The 22,441-nt window shown below is 33.6% G+C and overlaps 1 protein-coding gene across 14 annotated transcripts in view; it reads right to left on the minus strand.

Annotated features, from left to right (window-relative positions):
* The window catches only part of LOC105223371 (uncharacterized), a 52,933-nt gene that overhangs the window by 13,542 nt on the left and 16,950 nt on the right, over nt 1-22,441 (minus strand). For all 14 annotated transcript variants that reach the window (XM_049454822.1, XM_049454821.1, XM_049454815.1 and 11 more), the window contains exon 4: nt 21,426-21,658. In XM_049454822.1, the coding sequence (XP_049310779.1) occupies nt 21,426-21,658 (233 nt within the window). The remainder of the gene's footprint in view (nt 1-21,425; nt 21,659-22,441) is intronic.

A 22,441-nucleotide genomic window follows, 5' to 3' on the forward strand; every position in this document is an offset into this window, starting at 1 on the left:
CCAGGTGCATGCCTCAAATCGTAATCGTTAATTCGTTTGTCATGGGCTTCATCAAAAGGGGAGTCTCTCAGCCAAAGTGATTTTTGCTGTTCATTGGAGCGGACATTCTAAGTTCGTTTCTTCATCATCACTATCGATTTCGTAGTTATACCCTGCAATTTTAAAAGCCATGTTTGGTGACGTTGGGAAAATTCTTTCCCTTTATGTTAATTATTTATGTAGGGTCTAAAATAAATAACAGCATAAATTATAGCTGCGAAATCTTTATCAGTAGTAACTAAAAAATCATTTTCATAATGCGTGTATTTAAGTATGTATATGGTGGGAAGAAATTAGAGTTTTAAAATTTTCAGAGTTTGTAGAGTTTTCATGCTGAGCTACTCGGTGTTCTGCATTTTTCCAGTCATTAAATCTCCGTTCTCGAACTGAGTCTTATACTCCAATGGACCGAATGCTAAACATGGGTCCGCAATATACAGACCTTTTAGTTTCAGAATAAACCAGTCAATTTCGGTCTTTCACTTCATTATTTTTAATTTTTTTTTGAAAGATACCCTCTGGCAAGAAACGACGCTGATCGGCATATATTTTTTCACTTTTAGAGAAGTCACAAGATATGTTTTGATCGAAGCCGGACCTTGCGATATTCTCCCTTAAGGTATCGTTAATTTCCCCTAAAGTTGGATCCTTGTTTATATTTACCGTTGTTAGAACTTGGTCATTTCTTGTACTTGACGTCTGATTTGGGGACGCATCTTCAACTGTAATACTTATTGATGATTCATCTACCGCCTCCTTATCAAAAACATAATAATCCGTTTTTTCAAAGCAGATTGTTCAACAGGCGACAGTTGTTGTTGGACCACAGAGCTCAAATCCGTTTCATTTTTTTCAGATTGGATTGTATCAATGCATGTGGTTGAATTTCCTGGTCTAACAATACTGCTTTTACTGTCACTTGTAAGAATCCTGTCAAATTTTATGGTTTTACGGATAATCTGTTCATGTTCTTTTTTTTCATTTTGGCCTTTTTTTATACTCAGCTCCACTAAGGCGCTTTCTCCCATCACTTATTCTAACAATGTTTTATTCAAGAACTGAAACAAAAAAAAAAAATACATTGGTAGTTTTATTTCTCGTGCGTAAGTAAAGTCCTTTGTTCGGACTTCAGACCACGACTACTTACCTAATATTATAAGCAAAGGAAATAGGTATATCGACGGTTAAGTACCAAACACTGCTATCGTCGAAATTTAAGTATAATAAAACAAATAATGTGAGATTCCATGCAAACCTTCCAAAACTTAATCAAGTTGAATTACTGATTCGTTGCTGATGATTTATTGTAATACATTAGAATTTCTTACCTTACTATAGGTATGTATTGTATGCACCGGTGATGTGATGTTATAAAAATTATCTATTCATACAATCCACTAAACAGTCTGAAAAATTAAAGCACACAACCACAGAAAAATGTGCCGGTGAATAACGAATATTAATACGTAAGAAGTTATTAGAAATTGCAGGACGCAATCGACCAATGTGACTTTTGATTTGATTTTGAAGAAAATCCTAGGGACTCCCCGTTTGTATTGCCGCTCTATATCTATCTCTCTCGATCTCGAACTCAATGCCTATGCCGCTGCCGCCGTCTACATCGTCTCCCGCACGCGGAAACCCGATCGCGACGCGAACCGAGCGCGCTCGCTTGTGGTTCGTGCTGTCAGTCAATTCGTTCAGCCAGCCAGACACTCTTAGCGAACAGTCATGCCATTTGTTCCCGCGCAGTAACGCAAAAACGACTAAGTACGCAAAAACACTCATACCTAGTAGTAAATATTTAAATTTTGAAACATATTACACGTTAAATATAAATACGTATTTAATTTAATAAATGGGTCAAATCTCTTTGTGTAGGTATACAATTTTATTTCATTTCTGTAAGACAAAATAAAATGTTTGGGCCAAATTTGCCGCCCCCTAAAATCTGCCGCTCTAGGCTCCAGCCTACTCAGCCTGCTGGTAAATCCGCCACTTGCGCAAGAAGATGCATTGAAGCAGAAGGAGAATATTTTGAATAAAATAAATTAATTTTGCTGAAAAAACTATTTGTTCTGCTTTTTTGTTTAAGTCCTGTTTACTTTGTATAAGCATATTTAAATACTAATGGTTATGGTCCTTTCATTTACACTTTTTAGTCTCATGAAACTGTAAATTATAACGCAAAGAAAGCATGGCGTTGAGAATTGTAATGTAACAATTTTTTAAGCAAGTGTAAAAATTTATAATTTTATGATTTTACGATGCGTTATGACAAGTTGTGAGTCCCCTAATTATTTTTTCTATAACCGGTAAGTTATATTTTTCATGAAACTTATAGTGGATCCAGGGTATACCAACGTTAACCATTTTTTGTGGAACAAGGTTAGAATTATTAAAATTTTATTTGGATTGTCCTAGGCTGGTTTATAAAGAACCCCTCGTTAGTGTTTCCATCCTCCGGTTGGCTTGTAGTATCAACGTCCTTATGCTGAGATCTACTTGAACGTCTTATCTGCTGAGACACATTCTGCCTATTTACATATATTACTGTACCGACCTGATTCGTTTTCATACTGATTGTTTGCTTGTTGAAAAGGTTTAACGTGACGATTAATATTTTCTTGTCGCTGAGCACTTTATTTAGTACTCGTACTATGCCTATTTTGATTATTTGTTCCTTCTCTGTTTTGACTGCACTATTATTTTCTTTGACTATAATTATTTCGTCCTGATATGTGCCTTGGATTAAAACTTTATATTTTTTTAAACATTGGGTTAAGATTCCGATGATCCAATATAATGAAGATATAAATTGAACTCGCCATTTCCGGCCAGGTAACAACATTTCTAATTGTATGTGCAAAGGTGCCTTCTAATAATTAGTTTATTATTATTTATATAAACATTTCCGATAGTATTATTTCTCTTATCGTAATTTCAATTTTATTTTATCTATTTTTTTAATGATCTCGTGTTCAAGTATTGAATACTTCCTACTCTAATAGTGGAAATTTCATTTGCTTCTTTTTTGAACGAAAATGCTGTTTTAATTTAATTTTACATACTTCCCAGCTTTCGGGATTTCCCTGCCCTTAATAATCGTTGATAACTCTGTCGACAGTTCTTTTAAGGGGGTAGTCAGAATTTTCAAAAAATTATTTTTTTTGCATTTTCGTTAAGTGTAATATCTTAGAAATATTCTCTGAAAATTTCACGTTGATCCCATAATTAGTTTTTGAGTTATTCGACAAATAACAAAGAGAGCTCGGACACCTCAAAGCGCTAGTGTGAAACTTTAAACGCGTTTTGAACTGGTGACAACTGTAACTCGAAAACCGCTCAGTAGATTTTAATGAAATTTATACAGCTTTTAGAATACATAATAAATTCGGGCCTGATCGAAGGAGTATATTTCAAAAATTTCTATTTTTAAGACCAATTAACCGTTAATTTTTTCCCAAAAATTTAGACAAAAATTTCCTGAGGCTGCCATTTTGTTAATTTGGAAAAATAGAAATAATTCGATCAGGCCCAAGATTATCTATTTATAAAACTAATTTTTGTTGTCCGATTGATTTATGGTTGACTTATGGTTGTCACCGCAAGTACCTTTTTTTGGAACTGGGTCAACACAAACAACTATAACTTTGGAAATAAATCTTTTTTTTTTTTAATTTTCACATTCTATAATAATGCCATATTACTAATTTTGTAAAATAACAGGATTTAATAGTAAAAAAAAATACTGAAAATTCTCATTTGTTCGTGCTTCTGACTACCCCTAACCCCTTAAAAGGAGTCAAATGTTTGAGGTCTTTTTCTATTCTCTGCCTAAATGTTATATTTTGCTTTTGGGCTTTTTGTTGCAATAATTGTGTTGTGGCGACTAAACCATGTGATATATTTTGAGGCATCTTCACAGACCTTTTTATAGATAGACTAGAATATCTATATATAAAAAAGAAAGTAGTGTTAGTTACAGCATTTATAACTCAAGAACGGCTGAACTGATTTGGCTGAAAATTGGTGGGGAGGTAGCATAGAACCAGGGTAAGGACATAGATCACTTTTTATCTCTTTATGTTAAAATTCAATACAATTCATAAATATAAAAATTATATTTTCATTTGAAAATTTTAGTAATTCAAAAACAGAAAGAAATACATACTATATGTATGTATGTAAGTTAAAATTTTCATATCCGTACATGTTTAGTATATATGTAGGTTATAGTAATTTTGCTCCTGAACAAAACAGTTTTTTTAGGACGAACCCGTCAAATATATGTATTTAATATCACAACAAAAAATGGCAATGACATTTTCGACGTCAGGGCATTGCGGATACTTTGTTAGATTATGGGCGAAGTACGCATATGCATTTATAACAAACCAAATGCAATATCTGGCATAAAAATATAGCGCAATAATTGGAGTGTTGATAAAAAGGTAATTTGAGATATTTGATATGCAGTCCACTAGGCTAACTGTCGATTGGACTCGGTTGATTTCACTGGTGCACAGCCCAAATTCAACAGTATTTTTCCTCCAAAAAGCAATGATTTATTAACACACGAAATGCTTTTTGATTAATTTGCTTGTAAGCTAACACAAGTTGCTTCACCAAAAATGTTATAATAACTTAACTATTAGTTATAATCTAACTAATAGAAATCATATAAATGGTATTAGTAGTACTATCTATGTATCAGCTACAGTAAAACGTTAATGAGTCCTCTAGTACGTTCAATAATTCGTATTTTAAACCTCTCGTAAAAGTATTAATAAAATTTGTACTTCGTATAGCCTTATAAAGGTTTACACCGAATCTGTAATCTCTCCACGCACAACTGCTGTTATTTTTTTTTCCTGTTGGTGTTGCTGTTACTGCTGCTGTTGTTGTTGGAGTGTAGCCGTTTAATATCGTACATATATTTTAAATGTTTGCTCCACTTTTATTATATTTTTGTTTGTATAAAAATTTGATTATGAATAAAGCGTCAATTTTGCGTATACTTATCATAAATGCACATTTTACTACTTTCGGTATAATGTACGTTTCTAATTTCACACAACCAAATTAAACATTTCTCTCTGTAGTTCAGATAATTACAAGTTTTTTTTAATATTTTTTTTTTTTTTAACTATTAATTGCAAGCGGTTTATTTGTTTTCTTTTTAAGACACTTTATTTCTTGAATCCGTGAAAAAGACTGACTTTGTTATTCTTGTTAGTATTATTACTGAGACCAGCTCCCTGGACGTACATATGCTTGCACATAGATATTTATGCTCTCGCTAAGTATATGTGGATCTGGTATTAGCATTCAAAAAGGAACAAAGCTTATTTGTATCTCAAGGATCTGGGTGTGGTTATTATTTACAGCAAAATCTGCTGCTGTAACGCACGCATGGATAAATTTGATGTCGTTGTAATATAAAATACTTAGAAAATATGTGCAGTTTGCTCGAATCTTATTGGTGCCTCTGCGCTTTTTTTAGCATGAAACTGAAAATTATATCTGATTATTAAAAACAAAACCATACCAGACTAAAAAATAAAAATATTAAGCATAAGTGAAAGTTAAATTTTCATCAAAATCCGTTATGTAAATATAGAGCCTAAGTGAAAGTGCAAATAATCAAAAATATATTATTTTAATAAGGGCGTGATGCGATAATAAATATAACCACTACTTGTGCAAAAACTTATTTAACGAAATATTGTACGCACTATAATTTAACCCAATCCATCGTGAAAAGGAATATTAAATAAAGTTCAAATAATTGATACAATCAGCCTTATCGTAAACTTCGCGTGAATAAATCATTCCCATGTATTTTTATTTTGATACGAATGAAAAATTCGTATCGCGAATTTCGTGTGAAATGTTCGAATTATACTATTGTGAACTTCGGCAAGCTGTCACTATGGTTTTGATTTGATTAAGTGGCTTTGAAAAAACTTATAAAGCCAATTATGCGATTTTTTAGTGCTTTTTTTTACATATGTATTTTCTTGATCGAGTCGGTATTAGCTGCATAAATTTACAGATAACAATTTTCGCATTAAATGCACTCACATTAGGTAGCAACTTGAAAATCGATGGTTACCTTTTTTCATTCCGTAATCAATTTCGATGTTGGCCTCTTGCTATTGGAGGAATCAAGTAACTTAATTCAAACTACAAACACTTTCTCGTTGTTTTTTTTCTTTCCTTGATCAGGATTTTCGGGCTTAATGCGGACCAAAAAGTCAAATATATTTTGTTAATAAGCCTAAGTTCACAACAAAAAACTTTAAAATCAAATAAATAGCTAATAAAGTACGCTAATATTTTATTGAAAGTTGGTCCCAGCTAACAATTTTGTGAACAAATTTCATAGAATCGCGTGAAAAAACTCGATCACGATTAGGGAAAATTTTCGAATATTGGAGGTTTTTCCCATGAGAAGTTCACTTTATTCGTGGATTATGTGGATAGACCGATAGAACCGATGGACATTGACAAACCTTACCAACAAACAGAACCACTACCAACTATTCCTGATTATCAACAAACAATTTCAGAACAAGAAGAATAGACAGATTACGATGAAACGCTATAGCGAATTTACATATTTAAAATAGCGAACGAACATAACAATACGATTCTATTAATTTTTTGAAATAACTGACTCCTTACTTCCATATTTCGAATGCAAGTTGAGAAGCGGCCAAATGCTTTAATTAACACCGGTTCTAATAGAAATTATATTTAGCCAAAACTTGGAAAAAATCAACTACATAATGAAACCCCAATTCATGCAGTATAGGTAAAATAAAAATAACTTATTACAAAATGGCTAATTTTAACACTGAAAAAGGTATATTTTTTCTTTGATACAAAAGTTTTCTCATAAAATAAAAAAAGTTTTAATCAGCAAACGTTATCATACCCAGAATAGGTCATTTTATGAAAAAACTTGAACCGTTTGCTAAAAAAATACCCAAATCGCTTTGCAGAACCCACTGACAAACTGAACCACGTCACAAATGTTAAGGCAGAAATAAGTAGGAACACAGACACACCAGTTTTACCAATATCCAAGGTCTTTGAAAAAAGAGGTTAACAAACAAATTCAAGAAATTTTAGGCACCAATATAATACGTCCGTCTCGATCACTCTACAGTTCACCGGTGTGGATTGTCCCCACAAAATTAGATGCGTCATTGATTAAAAAAACTGAACAGTTTTACAATAGCGGATATACATACATATACACCACACCAGATATTAAGTAATTCGTTAATACAGTTAAGCAACAATCATATACTATATCCTTTTTAGAGTGGGTTCCACCAGATTCTCTTAAAAGACAGTGGTATAGAGAAAACTGTGAATGACGGAAAGTTCGAATTCACTAGACTCTCCTTTGGATTAAAAAATGCGCCTTCAATATTCATACTTGCCCTTAGTGATCACATACTACATTACTATCAATGATATAATGATTGTATATAGCCAAGACGTATAATCCCACTGTAAAGATCCTGATTTCAGAACCTTGAACACAGCAAGCATAATATGTCAGTTAGACAAATGCGAATTACTTAAAACTAAGGTAGAGTTGTTAGAATTTATTATTTCAACCGTGGGTATCGAAACGAACCCGACAAAATACGATGAACCTTCAAAGAATTTAGATTCTTTATTGGACTACCCGGTTGTTATCGAAGATTTATTTAGCAAACCACCCACGGCATTACTTAAGAGAGAAAACGGACGAATATCAAAGAGATCATCTGCTAGGAAAATAATAATCTAGATAATGAGGACCAGAAACATTTGAACAACTAAACAAGAAAAAACGTCAACTTCGGCTGCACCAAAGCTAATATACCCTTCACAGGTGCATTTCTTTTAGTAACTAGGTGTTCAGTCGACTCAGCTCAACATACTGATCATCTATATATATACTTTATAGGGTTCCGACGCTTCCTTCTGGGTGTTACAAACTTCATGACGAACTTAATATACCCTATTCAGGCTATAAAAATGCGTTAACATCTGACTGTAGTACTACAATACCTTGACTTCAACAAAGAATTTACAATAACTACGTTATCCGATCAAAGTCAATAGAAGATATAAAAAAAATATTTGAATGACATATGTATGTACAGGGTTGGCCATATAAAATTTTAAATTTCGAAGATAGGGCGTAAAAGATTGAGTGTAGCGTTTGCTGTATGGCACGTAGCGCCGTCCTGTTCGAACCAAATGTAGTCCAAGTCTTCCTCTTCAATTTGCTTGAAGAAATTTCGGTTAACATTGCACGATATCGCTTGCCATTGATGGTTGCGGTTCCTTCTTCATTTTCGAAGAAGAATGGGCCGATGATTCCACCAGACCAAAATCCGCAGCATACAGTGATTCGTGCTGGGTGCTTGGCTTCTCGACGATTACGTGCATGTTTTCTGTGCCCCAAATGCGATAATTCTGCTTGTTAACGTAACCATCGAGGTGGAAATGAGCCTCGTCCGAAAAGATGATTTTTCGTGGGTAAAATCTTGACCATCACTCGCCAAACGATCTCTGCCCAATCTGCGAACTGTAGAAATGTTGAATAACGACCCATTTCTTAATGTTTAGACTTTTTTACTGAATATCTGTCACACTCCCATGGTATTTGACGTTTCCAATGTCGAAATATAGATAATTCAAATTTAAAAAATGTGTGGATGGCCCGACCACCCTTTTACATTGAGAGACAAAAAGCGACCAGAATTGTAATTAACTTCCCAAAAAAATATTAAAAAAGTGAAGGGTGCGTTGCTTGAAAATCGTTAGGCAATTGTAGCAGAGAAGGCAAGAGAGCTCGAAAGGTGAATTTTTTTCAAAAAGAGTACGATTGTGACCGAATTTAAAGCCAAAAAAAAACGTAATGAACACCATTGGTCATCCGCATTCACCATATTGGCTTCGTGAGATTTTTTCTTGTTCCCCAGACTGAAATGACCGCTGCGAGGAACTCGTTTTCAGTCGATAGAAGTAAAACAAACTTCACTGATGGGGCTGAAGGTCATTCCAAAAAGTGTTTATAAAAAGTGTTTCCAGGACTGGAAAAATTGTTGGCATAGGTATATTACATCTCGTGGGGAATACTTTGAAGGCGACAAAATAAATAAATACTGATGAATATTTAAATATTTTGCGTTTTATTTACAATTACTTACGGGTACTTTTTTGTCACAATGTATTATATTATTATGGAGTACTCAAGAGCGTTATAGTAGATAACGAGAAGTCTCTAATTCTGCAAATAACTATTACTTTCATGATGAAAATAGGTACCGGGTGATTTTTTTGAGGTTAGGATTTTCATGCATTAGTATTTGACAGATCACGTGGGATTTCAGACATGGGGTCAAAGAGAAAGATGCTCAGTATGCTTTGACATTTCATCATGAATAGACTTACTAACGAGCAACGCTTGCAAATCATTGAATTTTTATTACCAAAATCAGTGTTTCGGTTCGAAATGTTTGTTTATTCGACAAATTTTGTTCAGTCGATGAGGCTTCATTTCTTGTTGAATGGCTACGTAAATAAACAAAATCGGTGCCGCATTTGAGGGTTGAAGAGCAACCAGAAGCCCGTTCAAGAACTGCCCATGTCGATTCGTCCCGAAAAATGCACTGTTTGGTGTGTGTTTGTACGCTGCTGGTGGAATCATTGGACCGTAGGTTTTTCACAAGATGCTGTTGGACGCAACGTGATACGCGTTAGAAGTTGGCGATCGCTATCGCGTTCGATGCTAACAAACTTTTTGTTGGCCAAAAATTGAAGAACTGAACTTGTGGTTGACATGTGGTTTCAACAAGTGGAAATGGCGCTACATGCTGCACAACGTACAGCTATCCGCGAATTTCTATGGCTAACCAACTTTTGAGGGAAAACTTCGGACACAACAATTCATCTCGCAGAAATGGTACTGACCGTAAGTTGGCCACCAAGATCATGCCGATTTAAACGCCTTTAGACTATTTTTTTTTGGGGCTAGCGTCAAGTCTAAAGTCCTACAGAAATAAGCCAGCAACTATTCCAGCTTTGGAAGACACATTTCCGTGAGAATTCGGGCTATTCCCGGCCGAAATGCTCGAAAAAGTTGCCCTAAAATTGACTTTCCGAATGGACCACCTAAGACGCCAGCCGCGGTCAACATTTAAATGAATTATCTTCAAACGTAAATGTCATGAACCAATCTAAACGTTTCAATAAAGAACCGATGATGGATTTTGCAAATGTTTATGCGTTTTTTTTTTTAAAAAAAGTTATCAAGCTCTTAAAAAAATCACTCTTTATAAATGTTTTTTTAACGCCCTGCCACCTACAAGAGTTTCTGTAAGTGACAGGTTGAACTTTTTTTTTGAAATTAATGAGTTTAAAAACATAGAAGGTCTACTCGTACATCGGATTTTTGACGAACTATTGGATAGAGATGTCTAAAAATATGGTACATTCTATAGCAAAACAAACGTGCACTACTTTCTTTAGAAACGTGACGGCAGATCCTGGGCAATACAAAAGGCAGAGAGAACATATAAAAACTGAAGACAGAAAATAGCACTGATCTTATAAACCGTAAGAAGCACAGCACGAAAAAATCTTAACACCCAGATGGCAGACAAGTATTCGTAAATAGATAAAGATACTACATTTTTACCACGATATAAAAAAATAAATTGTGAAATAAAACAAACACACTACCATTATTACACAAAAGGGGGAGAGTTGTTCACGAAAGTAACATCAGAAATGTCTAAATCCTGAAGGTTAGAGATAGAGAGATGAAATGTCTAATAATAAGAAATAATTCTATCTTTTCATAATTAACTGTTCCAGGATTATTTCACTCTTCTTTGGCTGCCAATGGGAATGCTACGCAAGCCATCAATGAATTTTATGAAGTTTACGGAGACGATGCTACATCAGTACGTGTACTGGTTCGCTTGCTTCTGTTCTGGAAATTTCGATGCAACCTCGCTCTGGAACGACGCAAAAATAAAAGTCGGTTGAAATTATGGAAAGATTTGAACCAGGACCGTCAAATAACAGCCCATGACAAAATCGTTAACTGAACTTAACATTCATCATCAAACGGTTTTGAACAATTTAAAAAAGCCTGGCTGAAAAAAGAAGCTCGATGTTTGGGTAACACATGAATTGTCTATGAAAAATTTAATGGACCGAATTAACATCTGCGGATATTGAACAGTCAGAACTTTAATTTCGTCACGTTATTGGGTGATATATGCGGTACAATGTCAGCCGGATGTTTTATGGATGTATAAATAATCATAATAGGTATATATATGGAGGCTAAGGGAAGTATTGGGATTCAACCCATTTTTGACATACAGACATACTATTGTCATACATTTACCGATATTTACAGTTCTACATATATGTACATACATATATTAATTTATGGAACTTTATAAGTTTTCGGTTAATTCTGTTTTGTGGGCGCGGCAGTAGTCCGATTACGCCCATCTACGAACTCGTAATTTTCTTCATCAATACATATTTTTCAATTTTTACTCAAGGTACAGCTTCCACGAACGGACGGACAGACAGAAAATAAATTTTAGATGATACATACAACCGTTAGGTGAACAAAACTATTATATTCTGTAGCAACATGTTGCAAGGAGAAGCTTAATTTAATATGTTTATGGATTTCAAATGCTAAATGTTAACCAGAAAATCAGAATTAAAGATATTAGAATATGAGATTAATAGCGGGATTCTGTAACCAGTCTCTAGTCTCTATTTGAGACATTTTGAGGTAAAGTCTCAATTTGAGACTAGTTACTATTCACTAAACAGTCTCTAGCGTTAGTCTCAAAATATTGCCCTAAATGTGAGACCTGGTAGTTAGCAGGTCACAAAACCAAAAAGAACTCTTGTCTGCTATTTTGAATGTACTGAATAGAGATCATCATAGATATTAATCGATTGCCGTTTTTTTTATATTTTGCAAGAAACTCAAACACGAAAAGGTTAAAAATAAATCAATTTTACATAAATTTCGTAAATATTATAAACCAAAGTCAACATATTTTATTATTTTTATTGATAATTATGTTTTTTGACAATGTTATAGAAAATTTAATATTTGTTATGGGCATATTCATTTTCATTCAAGTTTAAAAACATCTCTGAATAATGAAATGTAATAGATTTTGTGACTGTCACTTACAGAATAGCAAAATTATCTCAAGTCTCAAAAATTGTCTCTAACGCAAAATCTCAAATTTAGAGACTTGAGACTGTCTCACGTTACAGAATCGCACGGTAAGACCAACGTCTACGTCAACTCCATTCATGTTCAGCGTTAAACATAACGGTAGAACTGATGCACATTGAGATAGTTTAGTACTTATAGTAAGTGAAAACATTCATTTGAAAGATATTAATAGAAATTGAAAAACATTTAATTACAACTCAAGTATTGGACACAAAGGTATATTTTTGCAAATAGAGTATGCAGCTTTTCCCGAGAAGATGCAAATGTATTTATGAATTTATCTGTGTCACTGCGAGCGCTCTCGGAAGATAGGCAAAGTTTCACAAGTTCTGTAAACAAATTCTTTCTATCTTCTCAAAGGCCATATTATCAGATGATTTGTTGGAAATGTTGTAAAATTTTGGCGCATTCACTTTGGAGTAAAACTGGTGCGTATGAGAAATAATTAAACAAAGGAAAGTACTTCGACCGGCCGTCTGAGCTCCCCGTTGAAGTCTATGTTAGTGGCCAGAGTTGTATTGCGAGCACCTGATTTGGGTCAGGCGCATCCTTTTACGGAGTGTGTGCACATCTCAGTGCTTAAACTACTGCCAACTCTGTTGCTTCCAATTAAAGTTACCCAGCTTTTTGAAGTGTTTCAAGTGAGCGATGCTCATGCTTTCAGCTAAATTAAATAGTTTCTTATGCAGACCTTTTGAACGCAAAAACGCGTGTATGATTGAGTATGTAACGGGTGATTTTTTTGAGGTTAGGATTTTCATGCATTAGTATTTGACAGATCACGTGGGATGTGTATGCTTTGACATTTCATCATGAATAGACTTACTAACGAGCAACGCTTGCAAATCAAATTTTTATTACCAAAATCAGTGTTCGGTTCGAAATGTGTTTCGCGCGCGTGTTTTGTTCAGCGATGAGGCTCATTTCTGGTTGAATGGCTACGTAAATAAGCAAAATTGCCGCATTTGGGGTGAAGAGCAACCAGAAGCCGTTCAAGAACTGCCCATGCATCCCGAAAAATGCACTGTTTGGTGTGGTTTGTACGCTGGTGGAATCATTGGACCGTATTTTTTCAAAGATGCTGTTGGACGCAACGTTACGGTGAATGGCGATCGCTATCGTTCGATGCTAACAAACTTTTTGTTGCCAAAAATGGAAGAACTGAACTGGGTTGACATGTGGTTTCAACAAGATGGCGCTACATGCCACACAGCTCGCGATTCTATGGCCATTTTGAGGGAAAACTTCGGACAACAATTCATCTCAAGAAATGGACCCGTAAGTTGGCCACCAAGATCATGCGATTTAACGCCTTTAGACTATTTTTTGTGGGGCTACGTCAAGTCTAAAGTCTACAGAAATAAGCCAGCAACTATTCCAGCTTTGGAAGACAACATTTCCGAAGAAATTCGGGCTATTCCGGCCGAAATGCTCGAAAAAGTTGCCCAAAATTGGACTTTCCGAATGGACCACCTAAGACGCAGCCGCGGTCAACATTTAAATGAAATTATCTTCAAAAAGTAAATGTCATGAACCAATCTAACGTTTCAAATAAAGAACCGATGAGATTTTGCAAATTTTATGCGTTTTTTATCAAGCTCTTAAAAAATCACCCTTTACAAATGCCTTTGTATACCATATACATACATACTCACTTGGGTAAAAGTTTGTATGGTATACACTAACGAATCTACCATTTTTGAACAGGAAGATGCAATTAAAGAATATGTGTATCCTTTCACAATATATTGTACAGAGTGTAGAACCAAAGATATCAAGAAAATGCCTAGCATGTGTAAAGGTATGTTTCCCTGCTTAGGTGAATGTGATATGTAAATGTATTCGTTTAACATATCACGAAATAACCTAGCTAATTCTGTACTTTTAATAGTGTAAGTAGTATATTAAGGGTTTATATACAGCTACAACAAGCCGACCGCTCGTTCGCGATTATCTCAAAATGATGTTTTTTAAAAAATACCTTTGCGGTGAGCAAGGCCTATCGTTCTAATTTTTTACTGGCTCCTTGAAAACTAAAATATCTCATATTTGAAGGAAGGATCTTTTATGATATACATAAATTAAAGAAACTGTTGTTTTATTTGATTGAAGATGAGCCATCACCTACTTATCATGCTTACCACAAAGCGTGTAAGTAAAAAAGTGTATCGGCACAACAGCTGCAACAAATGCGCACATTTTTCAGTGAAAATTTAAATTTAACAACTTCAAGTGCTAAAAGTATTTAAAAAAAAATCCCGTCTTTGCAAAAAAAAAAATTTTTTTTTCAGAAAATAAGTGTATATAAATGTATATAGTATAACCGCTTAAGCTTACTGAACCAATTTAAACTCTCTAAAGCCATTGCACTAATTTTAGCCAAATTCGGTGCATAAAATTTTTGAACGTCACTTAAAAAGGTTTGAAATTGAAGATAAATAAAATTTAGTGTATGGTATGTAGCTTATTAAGTAATTGAGGTTTATGCTTCTAGCCTCGTAGTCGAGACTATTTACGCCTTAAGCAAATGCAAAATTTTGTGTCCCTTCTAAGACTATTTTACCTTAACAACCAAGTTTATAACTTATGAAAATTATTAAGGTCATTTTATTAAAAAATCCACACATATTCCAAAGAAATCACATAAACCCAAATATTTTTTTTATTTTTTCAATTATGTTTTGAAGTAGGTAAGGATGGGCTAAGTTCGAGTACAACCGAACATTTTACACTCTTGCAACGTGAAAGAATCAAAACCAATACTTTAAAGTGCAAACCAACAACCAAAGGATAGGAATCCAAGCAATTATAAATACAGTTGAACTTACGTAACTCAAATTACCATAATCCACAAACAAACTTCGAGTTAGAGAGGCTTCTAGCTATAGAAGGAAATTTGTAAAAAATTGAGTTCTATTGCCAATTCAAGAATTTGAGTTATGGAAGTTCAACTGTATATATCGCTCATTTGCTGCAAGACCGGCATAAGTCAAAAAAATAAATTCTCCAAAAAACGCGTTTAAAGTTTTCAACTGACTACAACCTTACACGGTGACTCCAACCTTACACCTCTTCTCAAGCGGATCATATAAGAAGTATTCATATGAATTTTTCCCTCAACATGAAGTATGATATAACGAACAATTCTGCAGCATTAACTCAAAAATCACGTTTTTTGATTTATGCTGATTTTGCAGCAAATGAGCGATATGTACAAACATATGTATAATAATAATATTTAACATACAAGTGTATATACGAGTATATTACGCATACACTGACCGACATATTCATCAAAAGTTTTGTTAGAAAAAGGAAAATTATTATACGTACATATCGTCACCTGAAATGCAAATAACGTAACAACATTTCCAGAAATTTACAGTGGCATGAATGAAACACGAAATAAAAACGAACATGAGTGAAACAAAATATTAATATTGGTTAAGACTGGTTTATATATGACCGCAGAACTAGAAAATGTTGAACATATGTAATATTATGTATATAATTTGAAGTAGTGAAACGTAATCAATAAGACACTCAATTTCGATTTTTTTGATGATACGTTATTTTGCATTTCATGTGACGATATGTAGTATATTTATGGAAGTCGAGGGTAGTATCGACCGGTTTTGTCGATTTTTGCCAAAACTACCTTCTATTCATATGCCACATACTAATAAATGTTCCCCGAGATTCATTAAGGTACAGTCACCTATCATATGGAGTAAATTTTAAAAATCGTATATGGGAGGTAACCAATTTTTGGCACACAGACATACCATTGTCAGGAAAAGATTGATACCATTGACATATTGACCAATATTTTCGGCAACAAGTTAACATAGGTACTGGGGTCAAAATACTCGGTACCTAGGGTCTTGAACAGTTTTATTTGGATTTGGACAATTTTTGATCATATGATGAAATACTCTAAATGGAATATTCATGTAAAGTTTTATCCCTTTATATTAATTCCTACTTGATTTGTAAACTCGACAGGAAATATTTAAATGAAATTTAAAATTGTGTTATACATACATATGTATGTGTGTTATATGTTGGAGTCCTATTTCGACTGTAAAATAAGAATGTTAGTACAAAATTGGGTGAAATCGGTCCAGCAGCTTCTAAGAAATTTTTTAACGTGAAGAACACTTGAAAAATGTCAATTGTTTAATAAAAAAATTATGTAAAATATTAATATTTAAACAAAAGGACCATGAAAAAAATGTATAATATAGCACGTAAATTGTGCTTTGACATCACAAATTTTCATCGTCACCCATTCATAACTTTTACAAAAAAAAGAATTTTGACGAAATATTTATACCATGGGGTATGCGTCTGGTCCCCTTGCTAATGTACTGCTAATTTTCAAAATCGGAGATTTTTTGAAATTTTCATGGACCACTTGATGTGTGTGATTTTATCTAAAAGTGAGCGGTACCGCTCCCATTGTCCAATTTTTATTCAGAATCGTTTAAAGTCCTCTCATACCATCTCGGAGGTAAAATTTAATGTCTCTGGCATAGTTGCCGTTGGAGAGGGGGCGAAGTTATCAGTCATTTTCGCACTGTTGGTAATAGTTCTGGTGAATTGTACTAAGCAAATGTGGCTATTGTAGCTGTAGAGGTAAATTAACCCTACTAGAGGGCGGGGCCACGCCTATTTCTTCAAAATTTTCAGTTAACAGGTTCTCCTTGCTTTTACGATCCCCTGTGCCAAATAACACTTAGTTATGACATTTTATGGATTTTCGGTTGATGGCAATTTGATTACGAACTCGTAACTTTTTTTTGTATTTAGAAATCCGCACTATAATACTCTGTAGCAACAGGTTGCAAGAGTAAAAAATTACATAGAGCTAGATAATGTTTTAGTGGAGTTTGGTTATCAATTTTGGGTAAAAAACGTGGACTTTCCAATACATAACGCACGAATTCCAACAGTTGCGTCTACTCAACGATTCTTGGCAACACTGATGTATTGAATTGGCCGGTAGTAAGTTTGGACCTAAGACCCATCGAAAATCACTGGAGTATACTGTACAAGAAAGTATATGCCAATGGGGCTCAATACCAAACATTGGAATTGAAAAAAACATTTCAAAAGAAATGAATAATAAGTCGGTGTAATTTCGTATATTTTCCATAATAAAACACAAGATAGGTCATATTGGTTACTAAAATCGTATTTAAATTTCAAAAACTTGCTATATATTATTAAACTGAAACAAAATTAATTTTAATTAATAGTTAAAAATAAATAAACAAATTTAAACCATTCTTTCATCCGTAACGTGGATTCCAAAATATTAAGTATATCTTGAAAAAAATTGCATTCCTTAAAATTAGCGATAAACGTTTGGCCCAATAATTATTTCGCACACTGTACAACTGATTGGTTATATATATGATATAATTTGCAAGGTCTTGAACGAAGGATTTTTAATGGGCGTGGTGTCGTCCTCTAAAGAGTTTAATGTACATATCTCATAAACCATTCGAGCTATAAAACAAAATTTACTCGGGGCAAATCTTTTTGTCTTCCCTATCCAACCTGAGAAAATGGGTGAATTCGGATTACTACCCCGCCCACTCCCGATATGACGCTTTTGTTAAAAACTACCAAAAATGCGATAAATCCATCATCCATGCGTCAGAAACTTAAAATTTTACTCCTGATAGGTGTGGCCCCACTCAACAATTTCAACCAACTGCGGTACATTGCTGAAAAAATGGGCATATAACACAATTTAAAATTTCAATTGATTTCTTCACATTCCAATATGCAAGTCAAGCACCAATGAATGTATTCTATAGAGATAAATCTTTTCCCGGAATAGTGCGCTTCAAGAAGGGCACCTCATGAGTAAAAGATGCCCAAATGGGCCCAAATTATTCAAGCCTCCAGATATCGAATATATCGCAGTTCCTATTGTGAACTTTTTATTTGAAATATCGGTGAATCTGCGGGATATAGTATTTAAGAAATTCGTAGAAAATCCTTTTATGATATTAGTATCCTGTATGTCAAAAATGGCTTGGATTCAATCAATACGAGGTTTGCTCAAAAGGTATTGCGAATTCTGAATTTCTTAAGACAGTGTTAATGTCTGTAATGAATATCCATTTGTACAAACCTCGTAGCTCCCATATACCTAGTAGAGAGATAACTACAAACTACAAATGCAAAATAACGTAACATCACTTTTCGTAGGTTTACAGGAGAAGCAAAAAACCGTATAAAAAGAAAACCACTTGAGATATTGAAACAAAATATTCAAAATTAACATGAAACTATAAGTATATTTTAGAAAAAAAAATAAAGAAAAAATTAAGCAATTTTGTAGTAGGCGTCTTACGTTATTTTGAATTTTCATTTATGAAACAAAATAACGTATGATCAATCTAAATTTGTATTAAAATTAAAAATTTGAATATTAATCCTTTTTTTAATTTTAAATAAAAACAGTTTTAAGATTTTCATATTTCATGTTATTTTTATTATTAATATGTACATAAGTAGATACTAGAAAAAATTTAAATATTTCAAGCTAAAATATGAGGATAATGTTTAATTATTATTTATTAAATAACTAATTATTCAAAAGGTATATTATCATAAAAGTAATAACAGTCTGCTGGAATTAAAGCTTCTAGGTCCTGCAGACGTTGCCATTTCTTCTTGGTTATTGTTAAACTTTGTAAAAGCATAGAATGCTGAATTCCTAAAAAAGCACGGGTCTGATCACTTGGATCATGGAGTCGCTAAACCGAACTCTGGCGGCTCCTTCTCTACCCATATATCGAGGGAGTTGTGGGTGGGAAGAAGCCGTTGGAGAAAAGGGACAGTGAACTTCTTCACGGCTGGGTCAAAGGTGGAGGGGTCTGCTGTCAGGAGCTCTCTATCAACTCTAGTAGATTTACTACTCCGGAGTGTAGCCTCCTTCAGAGAAGTGACCATCGACTCAGATAGCAGAGCGACGATTCCAGCTTAATCACTAAAAATAAACATAAACAATAAATGAAGGCTAACTTCGATATAAAAAAACAAACACTCTGTTATATTTACATACATGAGTGATGATACGTTATTTTGTTTAACGAAATCAAGCACTTGATAATACGTTTTTTTGAATTTTTAATATAGCTTGGGTATTTTTGATCTCAGAAGCTTAAAATTTGTGACACATATGTAATATGATGTGGTGAATCGTAATCAGTAAAAAACTCAATTTTGAATTTTTTGATGATACGTTATTTTGCACTTCAGGTGACGATATATACAATATACATATATAATTGATAAGGAGAATTGAACGATCACAAAAACCTAACTAATCTAAAATTTATATATATAATATACATATATAATTGATAAGGAGAATTGAACGATCACAAAAACCTAATTAATCTAAAATTTATAAAATGTTAGAACTAAGCACTAAATTAAGTTAATTAATAATAATAGTAATTTTAATTTTGTACAGGGGATTGTAGGAGCAAGAGTTCCGTGTGATCTAAATATTTAAAAAAATGGGTGTGGCATAATATTGCAGTATGAAAATGGGAGAAATTCGAAAAAAACAATGCCGGACTATAACTTTTCAAGAAACAGGACTATAGTTTAAATATTCATATATATTTATATGATATGATTTATTCATATATTTTTATATGAAAATTGTCCACGAATTACCCAAACCGATCGACGCTATTTCGTGATCTAAGTCCATTCACGATTTCGTTGAACCATGAATGTTGTATTCTTTCGCTACATTTGTAAAATAAAGTTTTACCTGAAGGTATTTCTCTGACTTTGATCCTAACAAGTTGCAAGAGTATGAGATGTTCGATTACTCCCGAACTTAGCCTGTCCTTACTTGTTTCTTTTCACTTTTGAAGATCATGTAAGAAGTTCTGCTGACGCGATGGCACCTTTTTTCGAGGGACTGTAGGAAACTATGTCGTAATGGCCGCGTTTTGAATATTTTATTTTGAAATTTTCACAAAATCTTTAAATATTTAATTTTTAATAAGAAATAATATTGTAAACAAGTAAGGAAGGAATAATTTTGAGTGTGTGTTGTTATATGGACATGATATGAATATGAACTTTGATCCACATATTTGGTATCTCGGGACTTCAATAATTTTCGTCCGATTGGGATACTCTTTGGTCATGAAGTGGTCTACTTGAAGCGGCCTATTATTCGAACAAATTTTTATCTCGATACATTTATTGGTGCTTCAATTGAATTCTGGAAAGTGAAAGAATCAGATAGAATTTAATATGGGTTATATGGGAAGTAGACGTGGAGACAGTCCGATTTGGTTTGTTTTCACGTTGGAACATAGGAATGTCATGACTACATAGGTTCTGAGATATGGGTTATCAACGAAAAGTGTGCAGTGCCACGACAATCTTCCATTTTTGTCCCCGGCTCTTATAAAGTCCTTCTGCAACATCCCAAGTGTAAAATTTAATGCCTCTGGCATATTAGTTTATCGCGCGTTTAGTAGTTTTTACCAGTACCTTTATATGAGAAGTGAACAGGGTAATGATCCGATACATCCATTTTTAAACTGTTGGTAGGGGTTACTATAGGATTTATCCTGAGCGAATTAAGTGATTTAAGCCACGCACACTTTTTAAAACATTTCAGCCCAAAGGTGTCTCTTGCGGTCCCTTGGGAGAAATTACAGTTCTATATCTAAATATAGTGCTTAGTTATGTCATTTCATAAGTTTTTATTTAATAGCGTTTTGTTGGCGTGGTAGTGATCCGATTACACCCTTGTACGAACTCATCTCAAGTTATCGCTTGAACGAACAGACGGGCTGACAGAGAGACAGTCAAACGGATTTCAACTCGTCCCTTCATATATATATTATATAAATCGATTATTTGTGGGTAATACAATATAAACAACCGTTAGGTGAAAAACACTACTATACTCTGTAGCAACTGTTCAAGAAACCCTTGAAACATCTTAAATAAATACATATGCACATCTGATGCTCAGTTATATTTAAAATTAATAAGCAATTAAATATCCAGCTGTATTGATACTTACTGTTTTATCTTTTAGCATCCCCACTCTGCAATTAAGCACAGCTTCCGTATATAAATGCGCAGTAGAGATGACATTTTCTCCTGACGCTGTTGAGTTGATGGGTTCTTCAAAAAATGGACCCCAATGATGTTCGTGATGATGTTTGTTGCGAAAAGTTCGCGATCTATCCGCCGGTGTAGCCGCCATCGATGTTTCTGGGACCATCGGAGATGAAGCTCGAAAGCTAACAGCATCTGTTGGGGAAACATAATGTAAATTATAAATTAAATTCATCATATAATTGTAGAAAAAGGAAATATTATAGGTGTATTCAGACTAAACTTGTTAATCCGGTTGATACTTTGTTAATACGTTTAGCTGATTGTGTTGAATACTTACTTTTGAAAAAATTGTCAATAAATAATTTGTAGTAGACAGAAAATGTATTTTTTCGCAATTAATTAAGTGAAGTAAGCTGGTGTGAATACCCCTTATGTATATTAACCGTTTAAATTTTTAAATTGTCAATGAAAAAGTCTGATATGGAAAATATTTAAAAATGTCTAAAAAAACAACAAAAATTTTCACTATTGTATTGTCTCACAAGAGCAAATTTTGATGCCAATAGTGTCATCTGACGGTGGGTCCATAAAACAATCGAGGACCACAAGAAAAGGAAAATGATTTTTTTTTGCATATTAATTTACTTCGCGCTTTTAGCGATGACGTTGTGTTTCATAATGTATGACTGTCGGATGGATTAACTTATAAGTTTATGCGTTGTTCCCTATATATTTAGCAAAAATCTCTGGTTTAATAATTTCCTTAAGCGTAAAATTTCAAAATAGTTTATGTAAAGATAACAACGACGACAGAAACGTAAACTTGGGATTGAATTGCTGTTAGTCCTCCGATGGAATTATAATGAAATATTCGATTACTATTCGTAGAAACATAGCTATATTTCGAAAACTTGAAGTTTGAAACTTGAATTTACATATAATTTTGAAATAAAATCGTTTTGATTTCACGAACTT

The sequence above is a fragment of the Bactrocera dorsalis genome, chromosome 4 (genome assembly GCF_023373825.1).
Source record: "Bactrocera dorsalis isolate Fly_Bdor chromosome 4, ASM2337382v1, whole genome shotgun sequence".
NCBI classification, from domain to species: Eukaryota; Metazoa; Arthropoda; class Insecta; order Diptera; family Tephritidae; genus Bactrocera; species Bactrocera dorsalis.